The 25,303-nt window shown below is 36.9% G+C and overlaps 1 protein-coding gene across 1 annotated transcript in view; it reads left to right on the forward strand.

Annotated features, from left to right (window-relative positions):
* The window catches only part of LRPPRC (leucine rich pentatricopeptide repeat containing), a 96,060-nt gene extending 73,564 nt beyond the window's left edge, over nucleotides 1-22,496 (forward strand). Inside the window, exons 30-38 of the mRNA XM_065929360.1 lie at nucleotides 1,253-1,379; nucleotides 6,966-7,054; nucleotides 10,437-10,641; nucleotides 12,394-12,533; nucleotides 12,668-12,783; nucleotides 15,189-15,263; nucleotides 16,424-16,508; nucleotides 18,794-18,936; nucleotides 22,338-22,496. Of these exons, the coding sequence (XP_065785432.1) occupies nucleotides 1,253-1,379; nucleotides 6,966-7,054; nucleotides 10,437-10,641; nucleotides 12,394-12,533; nucleotides 12,668-12,783; nucleotides 15,189-15,263; nucleotides 16,424-16,508; nucleotides 18,794-18,936; nucleotides 22,338-22,394 (1,037 nt within the window). The 3' untranslated portion in view covers nucleotides 22,395-22,496. The remainder of the gene's footprint in view (nucleotides 1-1,252; nucleotides 1,380-6,965; nucleotides 7,055-10,436; nucleotides 10,642-12,393; nucleotides 12,534-12,667; nucleotides 12,784-15,188; nucleotides 15,264-16,423; nucleotides 16,509-18,793; nucleotides 18,937-22,337) is intronic.
* Nucleotides 22,497-25,303: the final 2,807 nt, after the last annotated feature.

The raw sequence follows: 25,303 nt of genomic DNA on the forward strand, positions 1-25,303 counted from the left end.
CTTAGCAAAGTAGTGAACCTATTGTATATGCTTGTTGGGATGTAGCCAGTAAATACAATACATCATAATTTCTAAGCTTCCTTTAAAGAAAAATATATGCATTATATACTGAATGATAGAGTCTATCTTTTCTTAGTTAAGATACAAATATTAGTGTCATATCTTTTTTTCTTGTTTTCTCAGAATTTAACTTGAAAGATTAAGTTTTTGGTATTGTCTCTTCAGTTTAATTGAAGGGCTAGTTCATGCTCCCATAACTTGTAAACACAAGCATAATTTCTTCTTGGGTTTTCTTTCTTTTTTTTCCCCTGATTGTTTAGAAACCTCTAAAGTAGCACAGAATATTCTGAGATTTAATATCATGTTCATTCCTAGTTATGTGTTCTGTATTTCTTTACATGGAGCTTTATATCCATAAAAGGTCTTGAGTGATAGTTCAGTTATGCCCCACCTTTTTTGTGACTTGTTTATACACAACAGAGTGTGGATTATAGTTTCAGTTGGATGTTTATAGCCAGGCAATTTTATTTCAGAAAAGTAAGTGACTGAAAAGTGTAGTTACTTCTCTTTGGGTAACATCTTTTCATTCACTGACAGTTATTGTGAACAAGTGAAATAAAACTGTTAATCAGTCAAACAAATGTTGCTTAGTTTACTTGTTAGATATCTGTATATTTGAAAATTGTATGTTTTTGTATAAGTCCTGTCGTAGCCAAATAATTTGATCTCCTAATTTTAGAATTATAGGCTATATTCACTTTAATGCTATTGTGTTGAAATGTTAACCATAGTAACCACCCACTTATAGATTAAAGATTGCTTTAAAATGAATCTTTTGCTCCCCTCAATCTAAATTATACCCCTGGTTTATTTGGACTTTAACACACATTTTACAGTTTATTTTCAAACTGGGATCTTTTGACAAATTCAGAAGAGCTGTGTTCTGTTTTTATTGGCATGAAAATAATTTATTGACTTTAGAGAGCTAGTATGAAAAAATCATTGTAAAAGGAAGCCCTTTCTTTTACTGGAATTAAGTAATAGTTTCCAAAACTGTCCCTTACTTTTTTAAAGATTAGAAGAGTGATACCATCTGCTTACTTGGTCAGTGTGTATCTCTGCAGAGTGGTATACTGGGTGAATATTAAAAGAAGCAAAAATATGGGGGGGTTGGGGCTTTGCTTCAGGGCTTTCCCCCCTCCTTTTTGCCATTTCAGAATAATGTCATCTCATTTTTTGTTTTCCTTCATAGATGCATTTAATATTTTCCTGACAGCAAAAAAGCAAAACATTGTGTTTGACAATGAAACTTATGCCAGGCTTATAAACTTACTTTTGATGAAGGATAATTCTACGCAAGCAATGCAAGTGAAAGATTTGTAAGTATCAGTTCATTTATTAAACTTCACACTCAAAAAAGAAAAACCTATCATTAGGATTTTTCTAATGATGTATTATAGTAGCAGTTGCTTAATTGTCAACTACCCATAGAAATTATATGAAATGCTTTTCTAATTTTAAGGGGGTTTTTAAACTACAAAAATTAGAACTTTTATTTGTCCTGGACACTGCAGTATATTTTGTTTTACCTTATAGAATCTCACAACTCATGTATGCTATTCATATACAGAGAAGTAGTTTGGTTTTTTTGGGGAGAGGGTTCTATTTTGTTTTATAGGTATCTGTTTCGTTTCTTGTTCAGCAGCTCGATCTGTGTACCTTTTATGGTGGAAGCAGCCTAATATATGAAGGCATCAAAGGTTTTGAAATTAGGCAAGGCTTTGAATCGTACTTGAAAGCCCTTTGGAAAATTTCTTCCTATCTCTGAACCTCAGTTTTTCTTCTCTGTAATGAAATGATAATAAATCTTATATTAATTGTTTCTTCTAGGCATTGAAAGACATAGGGTGAAGTAGGAAAAAATATATGGTACTCAGCACATTTTAAATACCCTTTCTCTGTCCCTTGTTGTTTTGTAACCTGTTTTGTGGTGGTGTAAGTGGTAATGGTTTTGTCTCTCTGGCTAGTTCCCTAGAGTAAAATACTTTTAAAATCAGAACAAGAGTAAAGCTTTCTTCCTTGATGTGTTAGTTAACTGACTCGATTGTCTTATTCCCAAGGAATTAACTTCAGAAGTTAAGTAATAATCAGAAAGGGCCGAGAAAGGAGTGGATCAAGGTTACCTGCTCTGGAATGTAGACCTGTCCTGTGAATGAGTCAATAGCTTTATTTTTCAATGGCAAAAGTCAATGTTTTCCTTGTATATTGTAAGTTTTGAAATGATGTTTCCTGGCTAATTTTTGGCCTTCAAAATTTTTAAGTTGCAGCACTTTTGGAATATTAGGATCCTGAATAGAAGACGGATATTTGCCATTCTTGGAGTTCACTGGAAAACCTGATGTTAACATTAGTGTTATGTTAAAGTTATGCACCATAGGGCCATATTTACTGTTTATGTTTCAATACATTTTGAAAAATATGTTGTGTGTGATTGTACTTGTCTATGGAAATATATCTATTTCTCTATATATACACACATGCTGTGTGTGTATATATTCATAATATATACATATAAGTGCTATGTATATGGATATACCCATACATCATATATATCTATGATCTTGAATCATTTGTATATCTTGATATTGAACAGTCACACTAAGACTTAAGTTTAGATTCTTAATGCGTTATGTCTCATTTGTGTGTTTACTCAGTTGCTGTTAATTAAATTATCTATCAGGAATACTCAGTTATATCCTCAATTAGTGACTTGAAAAATTTGACACTAAACAGCTTCCTGTCATCTACAACCATTGAAGTCATCCAGGAAGTGCAGATTTTTTCCTAAAGTTACTTTTCTCAAAGAAGTATTGTCTAAACACTATCCTCAATTATCAGAGGTATTTTTGAGGCAGCAGGGATTTGGGAGGAAGTGGCAGCAGGAAAAAAAGGGGGACATTTGTGTTGAGAATTGGGTATTGAGAATTTTGTGTTGAGATTATCTGAGGAGATGGAAACAAAGAAAACTTTTTCAAAAGTCTTTTAAGCGTGAGGTTGGCCACAAAGACCTCTGAAATACTTCCAAAAGCACAGATTATAATTCTTTCATTTTAACTTGGCTACTTCTTGAATGGTGAACCTCACATTCTGGTAGCACAGATTCCTCTCCACCCACCCCAGAAGTTCTGACTCACCTGATCTAGGGTAGGGCCCAAGAATCTGCATTTTACTGGACATCCTAGGTGATTCAAGAATCTTGTGTCTTAAACATTTTGATCATGTGCCATTCTCAGTGAGCTGTACTACTGTATGATATGTAAGTATATTATAAAGCATATTCCAAAAATAGAAATTTTTCAGAGGATAAGATTTAAAAATAGAAACAAACGTTTTCTTGCCTCACCTTAGAGCATTCTCACAGTGTGCATGAGAATCCACACTTACTTCTTACTGAAGTCCCCTGGTCTAGAATAGTTTCTCAAATTGCATTTGTAACCAGTTAGTAGATGATGAATTCTATTCAATGGGGCAGAATCAACATCTTTGTTAATGAATAGAAAACATCAAAGCACTCCATGTAGTAAAGATATTTTGTGAATATTTGCTCTCTGTTATATGTGCGTATGTATATTAGTGTGCTGGTTTGTAGTGTAGCACATCATTTTTTACCATGTCTGACTGAGAATCTTGATCAAACAAGTGTGAAGGCTGTTGACCCAGAAGGCACAACCCATCTATTTCCACTTATGTCCACAGTCTGTAAAATGTAGGTTTATCTTCTCCTCCCGTCCCTCTCTAGATCTTCACGAAGCCTTGCTGTACTCTTGAGGTCACTTTCATCTTCGCTGTATTACTGTTTTGGGAGTGTTTTGTAGATGCCTTCCCCATGTAGTTGTGTGAGCCAAAGAGAATCTTAGGTGCAAAGCTTTCGAATGCCCAGAGGCACTTAATCTGGGAATCTGTGCACATCCTTTTCCTTGAACCAATAAAATGTTGTATCTAACTATGAAGAATTGTATCTTTGGTTAGATTTGCATTGGGTAGTTTTGAAAATACCTCTGGACTGGGAATTCAGAAGTGGAGGTTAGAGTTCCAACTCTCTCTTACCAAAGGAACATCCTGTAACCTCCCTCGATTTGTTTCCTGGTTTATTATCAACATTCCACTAGGTCATCTTTTCCACTTCCAGCTCTGCATCAGTGATCAGAATGAAAAAGAATTGTTGTGTTTTTTTTTTAAGAGCCATCATTATTTTAACATGGTATGACCAGATGAGCCACTCTAGCAAGTGGCTGTACACCTAGGATTATTTGGGCACTGTTGCTCTCACATTACTCCATAAATAGCAGTCTGTTATAGTTACCTACGCGATGCCACTTGTTCGTTCTTGAGAGCAATTGTTTCCCCCTTTGAACTAATGTAGTCATTGTTTTTGCTATACCTTTGCTGTCTCTAATGTTTTACAGATTCACTTGACTACTTACTAATGAGATTTCTTCAGTTTGATTAAGAATAGGTTATTTAACCTTCCCGACAAGTAATGGAACCTCAAAAGTAACAAATGCCTTTAAAATTTTTGAAAGAATGATATTCTTTCACTTTTAGTTAGAAATACATTTCTACATGTTTCAAAATAAAAATTTAGGTATAGTGAATTTTTTCAGAGGAGGGGAACTACTTATTCATAAAACAGGAAGGGTTATATGAATTGTTCTTGTAGATCTTTGTTGACACTGAACTGTATAGTTAGGAAATTTGAGAATCATGTGGTGATAGCTCTGCTTTATCTTTGGAGAATAGCACTTTATTTTCTTTTGTTCCTACTAGCTTTTTTATTCTGTCTAAAAATAATGTTAAATCAATCACTGATGCTTTTTACTGGATTGGCCAGTTTTTGTTATCCAAAGTAAGATAAATTCTGATCACTGCCTAATGCCCCATGTGCATGTTATGTAAGTACAATCCATAAACCAGTCATTGCTCTGAAATCTCTAAGATGAAACTTTCCCTGTAATATTATCTTCTTTGGTTAAGACAGATTAACTTTTGCAGTTGATTGTAACTTAAAAGATTGATACCCCTTTCTCTCTGTGATTTTTTTCCCCCTTTATTTTGGCAGCTCTAAAAATGAAAATGTCTAGAATTCTGTGCTGTCCAATCCAGTAGCCACTAGCTATAACTGCCCACTTAAATTTAAATTACTAAAATTAAATATAATTAAAGTTTCCATTACTCCACCACTTTGGGTGACATGGATAAAAAATAATCTCATCATCACAGTAAGTTTGATTTGACATCTCTGTACTAGATTTTTGTCCAAAAAGAAAGATCAGAATTAAGAATCAGAGGTAAACTTCTCTTATTTTATTGTATTAGTGAATCCATCGCAAAGTTACCAGTACCCTTTGTAGTTTTTCTCCCTTTGTCAGTTTGAAACATTTTGGTTGTGATTGGTCAGTTTCCATATGTAAAACATGTATGTATTCAGCATATAATAGACCTGGGGAGAGTTTTCTTCCTATTTATCCCCAATTTCAAATTTGTATTGAATACATACCTTCTTGAGATAGGAAGAAATTATTAAAAGAAAAATATTCTGTGTTTTGAGATTTTCAAAAGGTTTGACATCAAGTGTGGTGTTAGAAGTTTTGTTACCTTGTGGTTTTAATGAATTTTAGTTAATATTTTCAAGTAAGTATTGTATAATACATGTAATAATGTTGGCATAAGAAGTGAGCTTAATTTTAATAGTGTCTCCTTGTTTATTTAATCATGCTAGAGATTGAGAACGTAAATCCTTTATTTTCTGCAGTTTATAGTCTCATGCACGAGTTGTTGACTTAAGCGCTTTGACAGATGGGACAAAGGAAACAAGTCGAACTGAGCAGTGGGTGCTTTGGTGGGATTAAGAGGATCGTCGGAATAAGAAAATCCTGCACCCGGGAACTGCGGGGGGGAACCCCAGAGGCTGGAAGTGACTGAGAGGATGGGCACTTCACGATGTTTTGGAGGATTTTCTTGGGATTGATGAGAATAATTTAGCAGTGACCCTGCTTTTCTCGCAATCTGCTCAGCTTAGATGTTCATGTCGGCAGGCCAAAGTTGTTAGCAGCCAGACCATCACTGGGCTTGAGAAGGCAAATGGCAATTGCTTTTGCTCCTTCTGACCTTTGGAGATTTCCTAATCGAGAGATGAACCCCAGGGGCATTAAGGATGCTGAAATTTCAACACAGGAGATATACACACAGTGTATCAAACAGATCATCTCTGGCTAGGGCTTTTTTTCTTCTTTTTTAATAAATCATGTAGATTTTAGTCATAAGCAAGTTTTTGCTCTTGAGTTTTAAAAAGTTGGGGGATTTCAAATTTAAGGCTGGGACAAGATTGTGAAATTTTACATTTTACTGTAACCATGGCTTTAGTTCTGCAGTAGGTTCACCTTTAAAAACTGTATCTAGATGACAGAAAATTGAAAATTAATCAAATGAATGAGATGGTGTTAGTAATATGCCTTAGTTTATATTTAAAATATAAAGTGCTGAAAATAAATGTTCATTTTTGTTGCCGAAAGACTAGTTTTACATTTTATAAATTACGGTGAGTGTAGGGAAAAAGGGGGAAAGTATCCCGCTTAGGATACAGCAGAACAATGCAGGGCATGCAGTTATTTTAGTCATCTAATATGTCAGCATTCAAGAATCCGAACCGATTGTTTAAAAAAAATCTTGTACTTTGTTTCTTTTGTTGCTCATTTCCAACTTTGTCATCTGTCAGAATGCAAAAAAAAATTATCCTTCTATAACCATTGACAGGATAACACAAAAGCTGTCTCCAGGTCGATATTTTGCAGCAATATTTTTAACATACGAACAGTAGTTTTTATAATTTCACCTTGGTGCTCAACCATTTATTATCGTATCAGAAGCATGTCAGTAATTCCTTTCTAAATGTCTGCTTCTTTTAGTGCTGAGACCCACATCAAGGGCTTCACACTGAACGATGCTGCCAACAGCCTCCTCATCATAACGCAAGTTAGGCGGGATTATTTGAAAGGTATGTCACAATGCTTGACCTTTACGTCACATTAATGCCTCTGCAGATTTTTCTTGTAACGCCCTTCGAATACTTGGATAAAGGAGTCCATTTAGCAAATTACCTGCTTATCAAGAGCCTTTTGTGGTAGCTGAGAGACGTAAATTACTGTACATGCATTTATAATACAGCTTGAATATGAATGTACTTGTCATTTGACCACTTAGTCCAGTTTCCATTCCATTTAACACAAGATGGGTTTTCTTAAGATGAATCACAGCTCTTCAGACATGCAAAATTTGTGTTCCAGAACGAGAGAAAGTACAGGCTTTCAAGTGCGTTAAAATTCACAGCACAAGTCATTTTTTTGCTTTGGAAATTAACATACTTTAGAGCATCTGAAACAATTCCCAGCAGTTGTTTTCTTGCATATTGTGTTGGTTGTGTGTGAGATAGCAAATGAGTTAAATTGAGTGTTAAATGTGTGGGATTGTGCACCAAATGATTATAATATTGATTTTTAAAACTTAATCTAATAGTTTTTTAATAGTTCATGATACCAACAGCAGTAAGATACCATGTTTATTTGGAGTTTGGAGTTTTTAAATGAATATTAAGAGGATAACACCAAAGAAATTGGAGATGACTTTGGGGAGGATTGGAACATGGGGCTATTTGCTTGGCAGAGGCTTTTTATGGGTTTGCAGAGGGATGGATATGGATGGGATGGATGGGCTTATGAATGAGCTCCCAAAGGGGAAAAATGGTGAAGCTCTTAAATTTAGATAAGCATCTGTTCACATTTAATTTTACATTTGAGTTTTAGTCAATGTAGTAACACCACAGTTTTTGCCAATATAGCAAAACCTTCTTAGGAACTCTTTAAGGAAGGTTGAAACAACTTTTTAACTGTTAAATATGTGTATTACCTAGTTTTTTCCTCAGTCTTTGAGAATGGTGTTATTCCTCACTTGCATGCTTATAATAGAGTTTCACATCTCTGAAAGTTGCTGTCTAATTGTGCAACTTTAATGTTACCTTGTAATGCCTAGAGGTACTGGACTATAGATGTCTTCCTAATTAGTGAGGACTGAATATGTAAGTGATGATTTCTGCCTTCGCAGAATTGCTGCTTCAGTATTACATAGGCGGGACCAGCACATTAAACAGCCCAGCCTTTAGTCATAATGGAGTGTTGTAAGGTTTGCTATTAAAACTCTAAAAGCTTTCATTTTCAGTAGCAAAGGCTTTTGGGCAAGTTGTATTTTAAATGCAGAAATGATAAACAAGTTTTTTCTACTTTTTGTATTTTTCTTTTATTTTTTGGCCATTACACACAGCGTGTGGACTCTTAGTCCCCCAACCAGGGATCGAACCCCATGCCTGCTGCAGTGAGTGTGTGGAGTCTTAACCACTGGACCACCAGGGAAGTCCCTGATAAACAATTTTAAAACATCAAAAAATTAAATTTGCTCCCCATATCAATAAGCTAATTTTTATAAAATTTATATTTCTGTAGACATGGAGATCAGGATAAAATACTTTTTTTAATTTCAAGGGGTTGCTTTTTGAGCTGACTCTGATCAGTGTTTAATTGACTGCTACCGTCATTGTATGTTAGGTTATCCTGTGAAAACAACAAGACACTGATATAATTTCACATCTGTTTTCATCGATTCAGCTGGAGACTGACTGAGCGCAGAAGCCATGAGCCCACTTTCTGTGCCTCCCACCGACTGATAACCTCCGGCGGAGGGTGTGGGTGGGAACCGCTTTTGATGTCTCATAAGTCATGAACTGTACAGAAGGCAAATTCTGTATGGGAATATGATTTCAGTCCCAAGGTCCCCTGCTTCCTTTGGGTAGACATAAGGTGATTTGTTCTCAATCCTCCACTCTGACACACGCGTGTACCCGTAGATGCAGGCTCCAGTGTGGTTAAGTTCTTGGGTTGGTGTCTAACAGCATGACTTTAAAAAAATTAAGGAAATTATTTAAATTATCTGTACCTTAGTTTCCCACATATAAATTTGGTACCTCAGAAGGTTAGTTGTGAGCGTGACTGCTTAATCAGTGTCTGGAGTGCAGTAAGTGCTCAACATACGTAATAAAAGCCGATAAATGCTAGTTACCATCATCAACATCATTGTCTTAACTGTTATTTGATCTACTTGTAGGAAAATCCTTCTTAGCTGACAGTATTGCTGGCTAATATGAATATTCCAAAGTTGATTATCTGTGTATGACCACCAGTTAAGATTTTATCAAGCTTATTTTCTATAGATAAAATTTTTTATTTCCTGTATGTTCATATGTATCTGTAAAATTTTATTGAATATACCTTTTAACCTTTTTTTCCCTTTTCTCCATTTGAGAATCACTGATTTAAAGTATAGATTTGGAGTAATAATAAATTTTTTACTCAGTAATAAGTACTAAATTCATGATGTCTTATCGTATCACTTTTAATAGCATGTTTAATTATTACCCTTTCCCTATTCTTCTGTTAATGATGGACTGTTCTTATTTGGAAAGCTGCTTTGAGAGTCTTAGTTTTGTGTAGGTTGCATTGCCTTAATTGCTAGAAAGCCATGAAGTTTTCTTTGGTAGCAGTGATTGTTATGTTAAGTATTACATGTTCCTTCCAGTCCATCACTGTATTTAGTATAATTATTTTGCTACTCTGGCACTTAAGTCAATAACTCAGAAGGATATTCCATATTTATCCACAATCAAATACTTGTAAGTTTGATATTAAAAAAAACTCGAGTGGAGAATCTCCTTGGGAACGTGATAAGCTTTCTTTTCTCTGAAAAATCAGTGCAAGAAAACATCTGCATGGTATTTTATCATGTAAAATAAATTTGTCGCTCTGTGAGCTGAATGTTCCAGGTTGGCTGTTCATCTTGTATGATCAAACCTTTTTGGATTAGAAAGAGATACTATTTTCAAGAAAGAATCTTTGGGCTATTAGATGATTTTGATAATCATGAATCTTTTGAGTGTAATAAAATCTGGGGAAGTGTGAATGCTTGTAAAAGTTACATAGTTTTGGAAAGTCTTTAATTTTTTAAATCCTTCCTTATTTATATTTCTCTGAACTTGTCAACTACCTTGAAATTAGTCACTAAATGTTGTCCCTGAATAGAACCTGCTTTCTATCAGTAACATTTGCATTCTCTGTGTGACTTAAAGAAGAAATTTCTCTGTCTCTGATGTAGTCAAAATAATTTTTTTTTCAGGTTTCACATAAAATATTAATATTTTCTATAATATAGAATAAAAGCATTCATAGCTTTTTGTGTATAGTCATTTGGTCCTCATATTTAAAAGCTAGTTCTCAAAATGCATTGTCAGTACATTTCATATAAGAAAAACTCTGTCGCCTGCTTTTTTATTGTAGATGCTCTGACAACACTAAAAACAGCCTTAGATCTGGACCAGATACCTTCTAGATTAGCAGTGACCCGCCTTATTCAGGCATGTGCCTTGAAGGGTGATACAGAAAGCATACATGACATTCAGAAGTTGGTAAATGGACTCGAGGATTCAATTGGACTTTCCCGTATGGTTTTCATCAATAACATTGCTTTAGCACAAATAAAGAAGTGAGTATCTTCAAACATTTCCTCCACTGTACACACTGGAAGGAACATTATCTCAAATGCCACCTTTTGAAAACTAGGCAGGCTATTAGAAACCGTATCAACTGTAGAGAAAATAGTGGTGCTAGTTGCTGCCTATTTTATAATTGTCAGGGAATAATTTTGCATTACAAAATATGTTTTAGCTGTAAATTGAATCGTAAACAACATTGATCAAAATTTTCAAGTTCATAAAATTTGCCCCACGGTTGGTAACTTTTCTCATTCATACATGCCAGGCACTTGTTGAAACACTTTTTTACGAAAGTGAAAAATAAGTTCATTTGAATGTCAGCAACATTTGAAGGTGACACTCTGCCAGAACATCATGAAATGGGGGGCCCAACAAACTTGTTAAAAATATGCATTTCTGTTTTGTCCATCCTCCTATTCATCCACCCCTGTCAATACACACACAAAAGGAGGTATTTACAGGTGATTCTCTTACCACCATTTCTAGATTCCTTATTGAGAATCACTATTCTAGAAATAAATTGATTGAAATAACTTGAAATAACTTGATTTTTATTAGCCTCGCTGGTGAAGTTAAAGATTCATGGAGGTAATTATGGAATTGACATTCTTCATGCTTTTAGGGGAAAAAATGTTCTTTAGCAATTAATCTTACATACATGTAATGGGTTGTTACTAAAATGTCTTATTGGCTTTTACAGGGTTTTTTGTTTTTTCCTCTTTGTTTGGACAGAAGTTGTTCTGTTTTTCCCCCTTTTAAAACTGTTTCCCCATATAGAACTTTTAACTTTCCCTTTAGTAAGAAAATGTAATTATTATTTTAAGTTAGAAGATTCCAGAAAATTATTCAAGAAAGATCCGGATGAATTTTTAAATGTTACCATATAATCAGAATTTTATATGATGTGGAGATGTTTTTATTCGCTAACAAATATAATTATTAAATCTCTAAAACCCTTAAGAAAAACTTATTGTAATGGGGTTCATTTTTAGAGAATTCTTGTTTAAGGTGATAATTCCAACATAAAATGGATTATTTGGATTTGGCGTGCCATACCATAACTGTGAAGTGTCAGTTAAAGAGCACCTTAACCAAAAAGTCATAAAGATAATTTTCATCATAAGCTGTTTAACAAGGCCATGTAATTAACTTTTTAAGAATGAAGTATGAAGATACTTTGTTCAGAGAACTTTGATATAAATTGAATATTTTTCAAATGTTGTATGTTACCTGACAAGAACAAATTGTTGTGACTGTGGGTTGAGAGACATTAAAATGTACCTTTTGCAGACATCATCAGCATTTTTAAGAATCCTGAGATTAACATTATCTTTACTTCACGCAGTCGTGACCAGTTGTAGATTATAATGCCAAAGTTATAAAAGATTTCATTTTATATCCAAACAGCTGCAAAAACAAAACTTTGGAATACAGTAATTTTTTAAGTTAGTCTTTAATTCTTCTCTGTGTAGTTGTTTGTTCTTTTCTCTAGAGCAGTGTTTTAAAATAAGCAGCTACTTCAGTTATTTGTTGCAGCATAAAGCACCCAGTGATTGCCTTTGCCACGTAAATATAATTTGGTTCAGCTTGTATAATGTTTATCTGGTTAATTGTAAATATATTGTCTTTTTTCCCCTAAAGTGCTTGCATGTGTAAATTCTAAATTACCTGTACTGAAACTGCCTGCAATATTAATATAAAAGCAAATATTTCTTTATAATTTATTTTACTTTCTTTTACAGTAATAACATAGATGTTGCAATAGAAAGCATTGAAAACATGCTTACTTCAGAGAACCAAACTGTGGACCCTCAGTACTTTGGCTTGGCATACTTATTCCGAAAAATCATAGAGGGACAGTTGGAACCAGCACTTGAAAAGAGTAAGTTAGCTCTTCTGGTCGAAGAGCAAAGAAGCACTTTCCCTAGCCTGTCTGGACTGACTGTCTTTGGTGAGTGAGTGAGTTATACCATTGTTTAAATGAAAGATTTTTCTTACTTGTCATTTTTTTTTCAGTAAGCATCATGGCGGAGAGATTGGCCAATCAGTTTGCAGTTTACAAACCCGTAACTGATCTTTTCCTTCAGCTTGTGGATTCGGGCAAGGTGGATGATGCCAGAGCTCTCCTACAGGTAACGACCCACCACATGTGGAGCAGTGAGGCCTTGTGAGGTGTGTGAAGTCAGCTGAGAAATTACTGGGGTTAGGTATGCGGTGGAAGACCAGAAGTGAAGTGCAACACTGCTAGCACCTTTAAATACAACGTGAATCAAGGTTACATGACAAGGACTGGATTGTATGTTATAGGTTGCTGGTTTTACAGATGCCAAATTGGACTAGAAATGTCTTTAGAGTTAAATGGGGGTAGAAAGAGACATGTTTTGCCAAAATGATTTAAAGACAAATGTTTCCGTGCAGATAGGTATCGCAAAACAATTCCTTTGATTTCCTAGTTTAATTTCGCTTGCGCTCTAAATGCCATGCATCACCATGGCAACACAGTTTGCAAACAAAAAGTAGGAAATGTTTGCTTTTCAAGTACCGCTCCTCTTGAATACTCAAACACTCTTGGTGCCTTATTCAGGATTTATTAAGAGTCAGATTTGCTTTCTATTCACTTGTGTGTCACAGACACATTAAATGACAAATGCAGGTCTCTGTGGCCCGCACTCTCAGTTAAATTAGCAATCTTCAGGGAAGGAGACAACTGCATTCATGCCATTTTAACAGCACTAAATATAAAGCCGCGCCAAGTGCCGACAGAACGGTGGGTGATCGGAGCTGCCACTGGTAATGTACACAAACAGGCGTCGCCAGGGAGCCCCTTCCCAGCAGGTGGCAGTCAAACCGTCGCCGTGATCCCGCCCGCGGCTGTGTTTGTGCAGGCTCCCTGTGTCAGATTGAGGCTGGGACCAATTTCTGATAGTAAATAGTATTACATTCACTTACGTTTTTGCTAGCTGTGACACATCTTAGGTAGCAGATAGGGAAGGGGAAAGTGAACTCACCTGCTTGTGATCCTGAAAAGTCATCCAGCTTGAGAGTGGAATCCAAGCCATTTGTAAAAGGAATTCCTGAGAAATTTCTCTGTGTTACCAGTTTTGTGAAAAGTGTAAATTGACACTGCCTCTAAAGCTTTTTTTAGATTTGTTTCTAGAGAGAGAGAAATGCCAATTATTTGAGAATTTTCTTATTTACCTTTTTTTTTCCTTTAAAATTTTTTTTTGAAACCGAAATGGCAATTTATGATGGGGATTCAAGAATCTTTTCATTGTTTTATCTTCTTGCCTTCTCAGTTAAAAGCTTTATCTTGAAAAGAATAAATTCTCACGTTTTATCTTTGTACAGTACATACCTAAGTGTACCTACTCAGGTATATGCATGTCTAGCTGAGTATTCATTCAACTGTGACACATTATTACAATAGCTCTTTAGAAAGATGCACTTGGTATTTCATTTACAAGCTTCTTCTGAGCCATGGTCATCAAGGCTCTTCTTAGTAGCCCAGGGTGGGAGGCACTGGGATGTGATGACCACCCTCAGAGCTGCATGTACCCACAGCAGCCTGCCAGAGCTCTTTATGACAGCCAAGTGTTGCTGCAACATCACTGTCTTTTCATTTTTATTCCTTCAATAGACTGGTTTCAGATGGTAAACCCTTTACCTGCCTGTCAAACAGTTAAAGATTATTCTTACTGTAGTGAAGAATACCTTATTGACAGATGTCGAAAGCATCCGTTTATAGTGTAAATGTTCTGTGTGTCCCCCAAAGTTCTTTTTATGCTAGTCGTTTTAGTATTGACAATGTTTTAAAGCTTTGAAAGAGCAATGTGCTTTTAGAAACTTAAGAGAATGACATCTGCAATGAATGTAAACTAAAATATTGTCTTGCCATATTTGATTTTACTATAGCATCTAAGATGGGATAGACACTTGATTTATCTGGTCTGTCATATAAACTTTTTTTTTTTGAGTTTAACTTTTGTCTCTTTCTCAAGCACTGGCTGTCTGTTGCAATGAAAGCCTTTTATAAAATAGAGAGATTGAAATCAGTCCTTTTGTATGCATAAGTGTAGGTAATTATACTTTAAAGAGAACTTGCTTTGTACATTTTAATTTTTATAAAGAAACGAGCAGTTATCTCCCTGACACCTTATTAAATGTATAATTAACCTTATGATCCCTAGCTCACTTGTGAATGCTTGGCAGTATAATTGGAGAGGCATAGTGTTTCTTTTTTCCCTCTTTCTTAGCAGTCCTAAACCTTGTTCTGTGGTTGTTGAAGCATTAGTTTAATTTTTCCCTTTTCATTTTAAACAAACTTTATACTTGCAGTGCCAAGGACAACATTCACAAAAGCTTGCCAGAGCTTACACTTGTTTTCTTTTTTTGCTTTGAAAAAGTGGTTGACTGTTAGGCCTTCCTGTTAGTAATGATATATTACTATATTATTGTGAACTTTCTTAATTGGAAATATTCACCTTGGTCCCCTTGTTTACCAGAACCGTCACTTACTGAATAATGTTTCGATTTTTAGAGGTGTGGTGCAATTGCTGAACAAATCCCGATTTTCTTGGTGTTCTGTATTAGGAATTCTCAGAGATCAGGAAAGGTAAGGTGCTGTACTTGCTTCCAAGGCAATAATGCTATGAGATAGTCTTGATCAAAGGTATTGAGTATCATAGAAGAGCTTTTTGATTTAGGACCTTTTCTAAAAATGCTATAGAGATTGAACACTTGCTGGCCTGAACTTGTTTCCTTTTTTAGATATTGATGCAAAGTCAATTCTGACTCCTTGGTTGTATTGGAAATGCAAAACAGGTTCATGCAGTGCATTGAGCCCTAAGAAAGGACCCTTAGGAATGTAAGATACAAATCCCATTGCTTGGGTCACTGGGTGAGTTTCAGAGTGCAGAACCTGAGGGAGATGCCTGCTGCAGAGCGCCTCCTGTCGGGTGACTCAGGGGGAAAGCATGAGGTTCTTTAGCTTATTTATACTAAAAGTATGTGTGTATGTATGAAACAGAATCAAGTCTTATTGATGTTTATTTTTTAAAAAAGAAAAAGAATAAAAGAATATTTCAAAAATGTTCTTTTAGATTTGATTTTACCTGTGAGTGGGCCCCAGAAACCCTGTTATTAAGTTATTTGGGCACATTATGAACTTTTAAACTGAGCGCCAATTATAATGTTTGTTTTATGTGAAACATTTAGGTTGTTTCCAACTCCGGAAACTAATTTTCCTTAATTTTCACATAAACACACTTAAAATATTTACCTAATTGCAGTTTTCTCTCTGATTCATGTATTTAGCTACAGCAGGCATCATTTAGGAAATACTGAGTTGCCCTTTTTTTCTTTTCTATGAGATAATATAAAATGATGTGTATTTACATATAATCTACCACTCATTACCTGTAAATGTTAAATAATCCCTAGATTACTTACAATACCTAATACAGTGTAAATGCTATGTAAATGTTTGCTGGCACCCAGCAAATGCAACATTTGCATTTTGGGACTTTCAAGAATTTTTTTTTCTTCTGAAAATTTTTGGTCCAGGCAGGGTTGGTTAAATCCACAGACTTGGAATCCACAGGCTACAGAGGGGCTGACCATACTTAGAGATACAAAAGGGAAATAGTCCATTGAATTGAGAAGGCAGTTCTGCTGTACTATTGCTAAGTTTTTATGATAAAATGTCCATATGTCAGTGTCATATTTCACTGTTCTTTTGAGTTGTGGTGATGTTACCTATATTTAATTTCCTAGGCACCAGCTATGAAGTCTTTGTTAGAATTGATTCCTGAATTAATTGACAAGGAAGAAGCATACACTTGCCTCATGAAAAGTTATGGTAATAAGTCTCATGTAACTGCATTATTTAAGTGACTTAAATATTTGTAGTATAGTCAACAAGTCTTCAGCTCAAAAGCAGTAATCCTAAACATCAGATAATTGCTTATGGTATAAATAATTTATTTAGCCTTAGGATATGTTTTAAAACTATATTTAAGGGGGTTCTCTGATGGCTCAGTGGTAAAGGATTTGCCAGCCAGTGCAGAAGACATGGGTTTGATCCCAGATCTGGGAAGATCCCCACATGCCATGGGCATTAACCCTATGTGCCACAACTATTGAGCCTGTACTCTAGAGCCCAGGAGCTGCAACTGCTGAAGCCCATGCGCCCTAGAGCCTGCGCTCTGCAACACGAGAAGCCACTGCAATGAGAAGCTTGTGCACCACCACTGGAGAGTAGCCTCTGCTCGCCACAACTAGAAAAAAGCCCATGTATCAACAAAGACCCAGCACAGCCAAAAAAGAAAAAAAAGAAACCCTGTATTAAAAAAAAAAAAAATCAGAAATTATTCTTAGAGGTTAATGTAAACCATCTCTGAGCATCTTCTGAGGGGCCCTGCTTTGTTGAGTTACAATCCAGGTTCCTGGAAAGACTTAGAAGTCCACTTGGGTGTACATTCTGGGAACCAGTCCTGCCCCTCCAAGGGCCTGCCTGCCACCTGAAATACAGTATAAAGTGGCTGTATGTTTAAGACTTCACTTGCCTCTTTGCTCCTTCAGTGGCCCACCTACCTACTCTTGGAAATAGCAAACACCCGAATTAAAAAGTGGGCCCCGAGGTTTTACCTGATCACAGCTCTGAAATTGTAGCCTTTTAAGCAGTTTTCTTCCCTGGTTGCCAGGCGACCACATGTGGAAGTGAACCAGTCTAAAGTTTCCTCAGTAATTAAGATAAATGTCAGCATTTGTAAGTTATGATCAGCTGTCCATCTGACACCTGCTAATTTGTGCACTTCAGCCAAAGGGTAAATAAAGAGTTGCTTTGTGGATTTGATTGTTGGCAGGACACCAGACTTAGCAATCAGAATTCTCCATTTTTATGCCCTTATGAGCGGAACATGATATATTTTTAAATAGTGCTATAATCATAAACTTTCTTAAGGTTACATTTGCAGAATTGTAGTATGTAAGTATGTAGTATGTAAGATGAAGTAGTGTAAAACAGCATGAAGTTACTACTAAATTGTGTGACAGTTGGGAGGGAGGAGAGCAGGGAGATCAGGAAGTAAGGAAAGAGAAGATAGGAGAGTTTTGGGAGCAGCTCCCTAGAAGATGGTAGAGCTTGGGTTGAGCCCTTGACAGTGGCAGGAGAAGGCTTTGGTCTCTTAGGGACAGGAGCAAAGGATTTAACACAGAGGAAACTGACTTCACCGAAACTAAAGATCTGTTCAGCTTCAGTGAGAGGTGTAGAGTCATCCTCAGTCCCTTTAGGGAGATCCTTGATTCCGTAAATCAAGGATCAAGGATCTCACATCTCACATCATCCTGGAGGCTCACCTTGGTGCTGTAAAGTTGAGATTAATTATTCAGCATCAGTGTAGGGTAGATGTTAACAATCTAATGCAAGATCGAAGAGTCAGATCACCAACAATTCTTAGTAGAGCCTGTATAATTTCAATAGTGAACTTAAAAATATTTGCATATCAGCCACAAGTAGAGAGCCAGCTAAACTTAGCTCCTAGGCTGCTGCATCATCCAATTACATGAAATATTAGTGTAGCTTGTTACACAGAGGTATGTAGTTTTTTAATGTATGTTCATAATGTATATAAATTTGGGGGGATCACTAGCTAACTATATGCCTCATTTGCATATTTTAGAATAGGAGAATATATTGAAAGTCTTTTGGTGTTGTTTAGCACCTGATCTTGATGTAGATACAGACTTCCACATTAGTTATTTTACCTGCCCCTCGTCACAAAAGTCACTGAATTAGCCTGATTTCAAAGTGTGGTTTTAAACAGAAGATTGAATGGTATGTGCTTACTCTATGATTGAAGACTTCTGTTTCTGATCAGTTGAACTAGCACGGGTCTTTTAAAATAGCTGTCATTTTGTCATGTGTTGTCATTTTCCTTCTCTTTCATAGTGGATAATGCTGAATGAGAGGTGTGGGGAAGGAAGACTGGATTGTAGATCCTGGATATGTTTTTTTTGTTGAAGGTAGTTGAGTATTGGTTTCGTTTAGGATAAAGGAATCCAGGAGTCCATGAATGGCTAGGTGTTTGGCAAAAACAAGAAGATAGGTTGACTTTATCTATGATTAATATCTTTTTTTTCTAGTCTTGGACAATGATGTTGCATCTGCTAAAGCACTATATGAAAGTTTGACTGCAAAGAATGTAAAATTCAATGATCTGTTTCTAAAGCGTTACGCAGTTTTGCTGAAGAATGCTGGAGAGTCTGTCCCTTTCACTGAACCTCCTGTGAGTATTTCTTAATTAAGAGGGGGGGAAAATACCTCTACAGATTTGTGTATGCTTCATAATAATGTGTGAAAAATAAGGTGAATACTTAATTACATGAGGATTAGATCTCTGTGAAGGACCCTCCAGGGAGGGCTTCAGGAACTAAAGTTATGCTACGGGTCTGGCTGCCGCAGAACACAGCCCTCTGGGACCGATGTTTAAAATACAAGGTCAATCTCAGACCTTCAGCTGTAGGTATGAATTTATCAAATGTCCTTGGGGCAGTTCTCTCTTCATTTCAACTTGAAATAGGATTTAATGACCTGTATTTCAATAGCTAAGCGTATTATGTCACTGTTAATTACTTGTTCGTTTCCATTTTTAAATAAGTTGATTTTTATTTCTTTAGGATTTTTAATTGAAGTATAATTGACATAGCATTATATTCATTTCAAGTGTACAAAATAATAATTTGATATCTGTAGATATTACAGAATAATCACCACAGTAAGTCCAGTTAACGTTGGCCACCATACATAGTCAAAAATTTTTTTTTCATGTGAAAACTTTGAAGATCTGCTCTCTTAGCTGCTATCAAATGTGCAGTACAGTATTATTAACTATATATATGTATATTATCTCCCCATGGCTTACCCATCTTCCTCCTCCCCAACTTCCACCCCTACCTGCCTCAGGCAACCTTTAGGCAACCACTAATCTAGTCTCTGTATCCACGAGCTTTGTGTTTTTCAGATTCTAGATATAAATGAGATTACACAGTGTTTATCTTTTTCTGTCTGGCTTATTTCACTTAGCACAATACTCTCGAGGTTTATCCTTGCTTGTTGCAAATGGCAAGACTGAATTCTTTTTATGGCAGAATAATATTCCTGGTTCTTCCTGTGTCTGTCTGTGTGACATTTTCTTTATCCATTCATCCACTAATGGACATTTGTTTCCTTGTCTTGGCTCCTGTTAACTCTGCAGTGACTATGCGGGGAGCATATATCTTTTTAAATTCATGTTTTCTATTTTTTTGGATAAATACCCAGAAGTGGAATTGCTAGATCATATGCTAGTTTTATTTTGAATTTCTTGAGGAGCCGCCATACAGTTTTACTTAGTGGCTACACCATTAACAGAAGCAGAAGATATTAAGAAGAGGTGGCAAGAATACACAGAACTGTACAAAAAAGATCTTCACAACCCAGATAATCACAATGGTGTGATCACTCACCTAGAGCCAGACATCTGGAATGTGAAGTCAAGTGGGCCTTAGGAAGCATCACTACGAACAAAGCTAGCGGAGGTGATGGAATTCCAGTTGAGCTATTTCAAATCCTGAAAGATGAGGCTGTGAAAGTGCTGCACTCAATATGCCAGCAAATCTGGGAAACTCAGCAGTGGCCATAGAACTGGAAAAGGTCAGTTTTCATTCCAATCCCAAAGAAAGGCAATGCCAAAGAATGCTCAAACTACCACACAATTGCACTCATGTCACACGCTAGTAAAGTAGTGCTCAAAATTCTCCAACCCAGGCTTCAGCAATACGAGATGTTCAAGCTGGTTTTAGAAAAGGCAGAGGAATCAGAGATCAAATTGCCAACATCTGCTGAGAAAGCAAGAGAGTTCCAGAAAAACATCCATTTCTGCTTTATTGACTATGCCAAAGCGTTTGACTATGTGGGTCACAATAAACTGTGGAAAATTGTGAAAGAGATGAGAATACCAGACCACCTGACCTGCCTCTTAAGAAACCTGTATGCGGGTCAGGAAGCAACAGTTAGAACTGGACATGGAACAACAGACTGGTTCCAAATAGGAAAAGGAGTATGTCGAGGCTGTACTTTGTATTTGACAATAGTCACCCTGTTTGTTTAACTTATATGCAGAGTACATCATAAGAAACACTGGGCTGGAAGAAGCACAAGCTGGAATCAAGATTGCTGGGAGAAATATCAATAACCTCAGACATGCAGATGATACCACCCTTATGGCAGAAAGTGAAGAGGAACTAAAAAGCCTCTTGATGAAAGTGAAAGAGGAGGGTGAAAAAGTTGGCTTAAAGCTCAGCATTCAGAAAACTAAGATCATGGCATCCGGTCCCATCACTTCATGGGAAATAGATGTGGAAAGAGTGTCAGACTTTATTTTGGGGAGCTCCAGAATCACTGCAGATGGTGACTGCAACCGTGAAATTAAAAGATGCTTACTCCTTGGAAGGAAAGTTATGACCAACCTAGATAGCATATTAAAAAGCAGAGACATTACTTTGCCAGCAAAGGTCCGTCTAGTCAAGGCTATTGATTTTCAGTGGTCATGTTTGGATGTGAGGGCTAGACTGTGAAGAAAGCTGAGTGCCGAAGAATTGATGCTTTTGAACTATGGTGTTGGAGAAGACTCTTGAGAGTCCCTTGGGTGTAAGGAGATCCAACCAGTCCATCCTAAAGGAGATCAGTCCTGGGCGTTCATTGGAAGGACTGATGCTGAAGCTGAAACTCCAATACTTTGGCCACCTCATGCGAAGAGTTGACTCATTGGAAAGCTCTTGTTGCTGGGAGGAGTTGTGGGCAGGAGGAGAAGGGGACGACAGAGGATGAGATGGCTGGATGGCATCACTGACTTGATGAACTTGAGTTTGAGTAAACTCTGGGAGTTGGCAATGGACAGGGAGGCCTGGCATGCTGCGATTCATGGGGTTGCAAAGAGTCGGACACGACTGAGTGACTGAACTGAACTGAACACCATTTGTGTTCTCATCAACAGTGCACACGGGCTCCTTTTTCTCCATATCTTCACCAACACTTGTTATTTCTAGTCATGTTTTTACAATAACCATTCTAACAGATAGGAAGGGAGATCCATCTGAGGGTGTTTTTTGTTTGCATTTCCCTGATTGGTTATGTTGAGCAGCTTTTCATGTACCTCTTGGCCATCTGTAGTTCATTTTTGGAAACATGTCTGTTCAGTTCCATTGTTGCTATTGAGTTATATAAATTCTTTGTATGACAGTTAACCCCCATCAGATATATACATTTGCACATATTTTCTCCCATTCAGTTTGTTGCCTGGGAAATTTTGTTTTATTAGGCTTTGTTTAATAAGAGAAATCATATGTGCAGAATTCCTTCCAACTATTTCACTGAACTGGAAGTCGCTAAAACATGTTTATTTCAAACCTCTTAACCTTCCCAAGGGAGGTTGCAGAGTCTCCCAAGTGTCAACACCTGCATACACAGAGCAGGGGCTCTTGGTGCTTTGACTCTGACTTGGGGGCTGTGGGACAGGTGATTTCATGAAGCAAAGCAGTGCTGAAGCCTTGAGGGAATTGCAGTACTTTATGATTTCCAAGTTTTGTGCCATCATCTCTTGCTGGTAACTCTTATCTGTAACTTCCCTCCCTTTTTTCTTGTCTACAGGAGAGCTTTGAATTTTATGCAAAGCAGCTAAAGGAGACAAAGGAAACCCATTTGTGAAGCAAGCCAGCACTATTTTATTTTGTGTGTATTTGTGATTCTGTGTCTAAATGTTATTTTTTAAATGTGTTTTAGAGGACAAAATAAACAAATACAAAGTGACTTTGTTTATGTACTTTTATTTATTCATAATGTTGATAATGTTCACCATCTTACTGACAATAACTGTGTATATTAAGTCACTAGACATTTTTGGGTTTTGCCTACACTGTAAATCTATGTTATATTCTTTGAGGCTCCTGGTGTATGAGGCCATAGTTTTTCAGGGTTCTTCTCCCCATTGACTTTTCATATCCTCTGCTATTTTGTTCCTTTAATTGACTTGTCAATATTGTTTATCTGAAAAACTTAGGAGCCAGACGAAATGATGCTCAGTGGGCTTTCTGATGCTTAATATTCTATGAAATAACAATTCTTTACTTACACACCCTGCATACTTCCCAGCTTGTAAAATGTTGGCGCCAAAGGGCATCTGATGTGTCTTCAAATCCATCGCCTGTCATTTCCAGTGAGACACTAAGACTCAAAAGAGACTTGCTGGGTTAGGGTGCTCCCTCCATGCCTTCCCTTCTCCCACAGTGGCTCCCACAGACCTCTTTCACTGAAGTCTCCAGATCTGCATCTGAGTCATGAGTTTGATCATAAAGTAGAGCAATGCATTCCGTTCATCATGGTTTCAGGTCTTCATCAGCATAAGCTCTACCCTACACTGGACTTGTTACTTCATACGCACACCCAATGAATATGTGAATAAGTATATGAAGGAGTGAAATCTTGGTTTGTATTCAGTTTTACCAAAGTTGTCCTCAAATTGGCCTTCATGCCTGTTAATATCTACACTGTAAGTCATTACTATCAAAGAATTTAAGGTGGGTAATCAGGATAGTCTGTCATCTTACTATGTAATGTTGACCTATTGGGGATTATGGTATTATTTAAAAGTTGAAAATGCTTTAATTGAGATATCCCCATTTGGTGTATTCCTTGTTCATTGGAAATCAGTGATTAGCTACTGTTTTGGTTTCCATGAGGTTGCGTGCTTCCCCCCATGTACAAGAAGGGGGACCTTGCCTTGGTGGGAATAAGCCAGCCTCACACTGTTTAGGCTGCTAACTTGTGTGTTGTTGGGACCAACCATCCTGCATCTAGGGCCTGCAGATGTCGTGAGCAGGGAGGGCTGATGGAGGGAAGCCAAAGAAGGATGTTATGGTGGCACCAACCATACTTTCCTTCATCTGTGTTCTGTAGAATTAGACCTAAGGAATGGGGCTCAGTCAGCGCTGAGCCCCAGCCTCCAGAACTTAGCCCTAAGCTTCCCTTTGTGCACTTTTCAGGTGCAGGACCTATGTGTGTTTTGATGATACCAGATTTGCCAAGAGCCTCACTCCATTAGGGAGTCCACTGAAACAGGCTCTGTATTTTGTAGTTATGCCAATCATAGGTTAGTTGAGCTAAATTTTATTAATAGTCATTGAAATAGATCACTAAGATGAGGAACAACTTTGGGGCAAAATCTGAACTTCCCAGTCATTTTTACAGGAACTCAGAGTACAATCTCATTTACATGAAGTGACTCCAAGCCAGCCTTGTATATGGACTCTGGTAGAATGTGGGTCTAGTGCAGAGGAGGTAGATACAGACCGCTTGATGAGCTTTTCCTGCTGAATAACATTTCTAGCAAGCTGAACCATTAAATATATTTCATATATTAAAGAACTATCTAGTCATGTATCGTAGCACTGTATTGGCTTCCCCTTTTGAATGTAAACATTTAGCGTATAACCATGTATATTCTAGATGAGCTTATGAATACTTTATGAAAACTTTTAAAATATCTATTAGCAAAGTTGAAATAAACAAGAATATAAATACAGTTATAGCAACACTCAATGGTATCTTTTAGACTCAAATTAGAAGCATACAGGTGATTCTAAAAAGTGAATGTTATAAACCTTGGCAAAGTATAATGTTTTATAATACAATTGTATGTGTATTTAAGCCTAATATTTTAATGTGAATTGCTTTGAATAAATTGTCTTCCAGCAACCTGTGGGCTTGTTCATTTTTATCATCAAGTTTTTATATAACCACTTTAAGCCATTTCAAGGACTTGAGTCTTAAAATTTTTAATTAAAAATTGTGTGGTGTCTTCTGTTGTGGCCAGAATTTCCTTGTCAAATGGTCACAGGTTGTGCATATGAAGTCACTGCTTATCCATTTTAAGGATGAGCAGATACTTGAGATCTCCGAGGTCCATGGTTGGTGAGAGTTAGAGTTGGATGTGTGGCAAATGACAAGACAAGGGTGACTTTGAGTGTCAGACGAAGCCTTCTAAAGCTGTATAGAGGCGTGGGCTCCACTCCACCAGAGCTGTGCACACTCCTGTCTTCCTACCTTCCCTCTCCTGCTCCTTGTTTGTGAATCCTCTCAGGATGCTTGTGTCCTTGCTCCCAGTAGAAATAATTGTTCTCTCTCCAGGGCCCCCGCAGCTGCTTGAAAGCAGAGCAGATACCAGTCACACAGGGTGTGAACTCCCTGAGGGTCGGTGCTTTGTCTCCTGGCTGTGCATCCCCAGTCTAGCACACTCCCCAGGTGTCAGTGGCCAGTTTTGTGGGTTCTACCATGTGTCACATGCCCCTCTTGCCTGATAACCACAGTGAGGTGCTTACAGAAGTTAATTTCCTGGAATCAGCGATACATGGCCAGGACTCTGGACACACGTGTACTTATTACTAAGAATAAAAAAAAAATGCAGTCCAGCTTAGACTCAGTTAAAAATAAAATCAGAACCTCTAAACATTAAGAATATATTTTTAAAACCTTTCATAATAATACAAATGTTCCCAGACTGGACAGCTTGCACTATAAAGGTATTTTCTTCCATTTAATCTAATACCCAGTGTCTGGCA

Source organism: Muntiacus reevesi, chromosome 3, assembly GCF_963930625.1.
Source record: "Muntiacus reevesi chromosome 3, mMunRee1.1, whole genome shotgun sequence".
Classification (NCBI taxonomy): domain Eukaryota; kingdom Metazoa; phylum Chordata; class Mammalia; order Artiodactyla; family Cervidae; genus Muntiacus; species Muntiacus reevesi.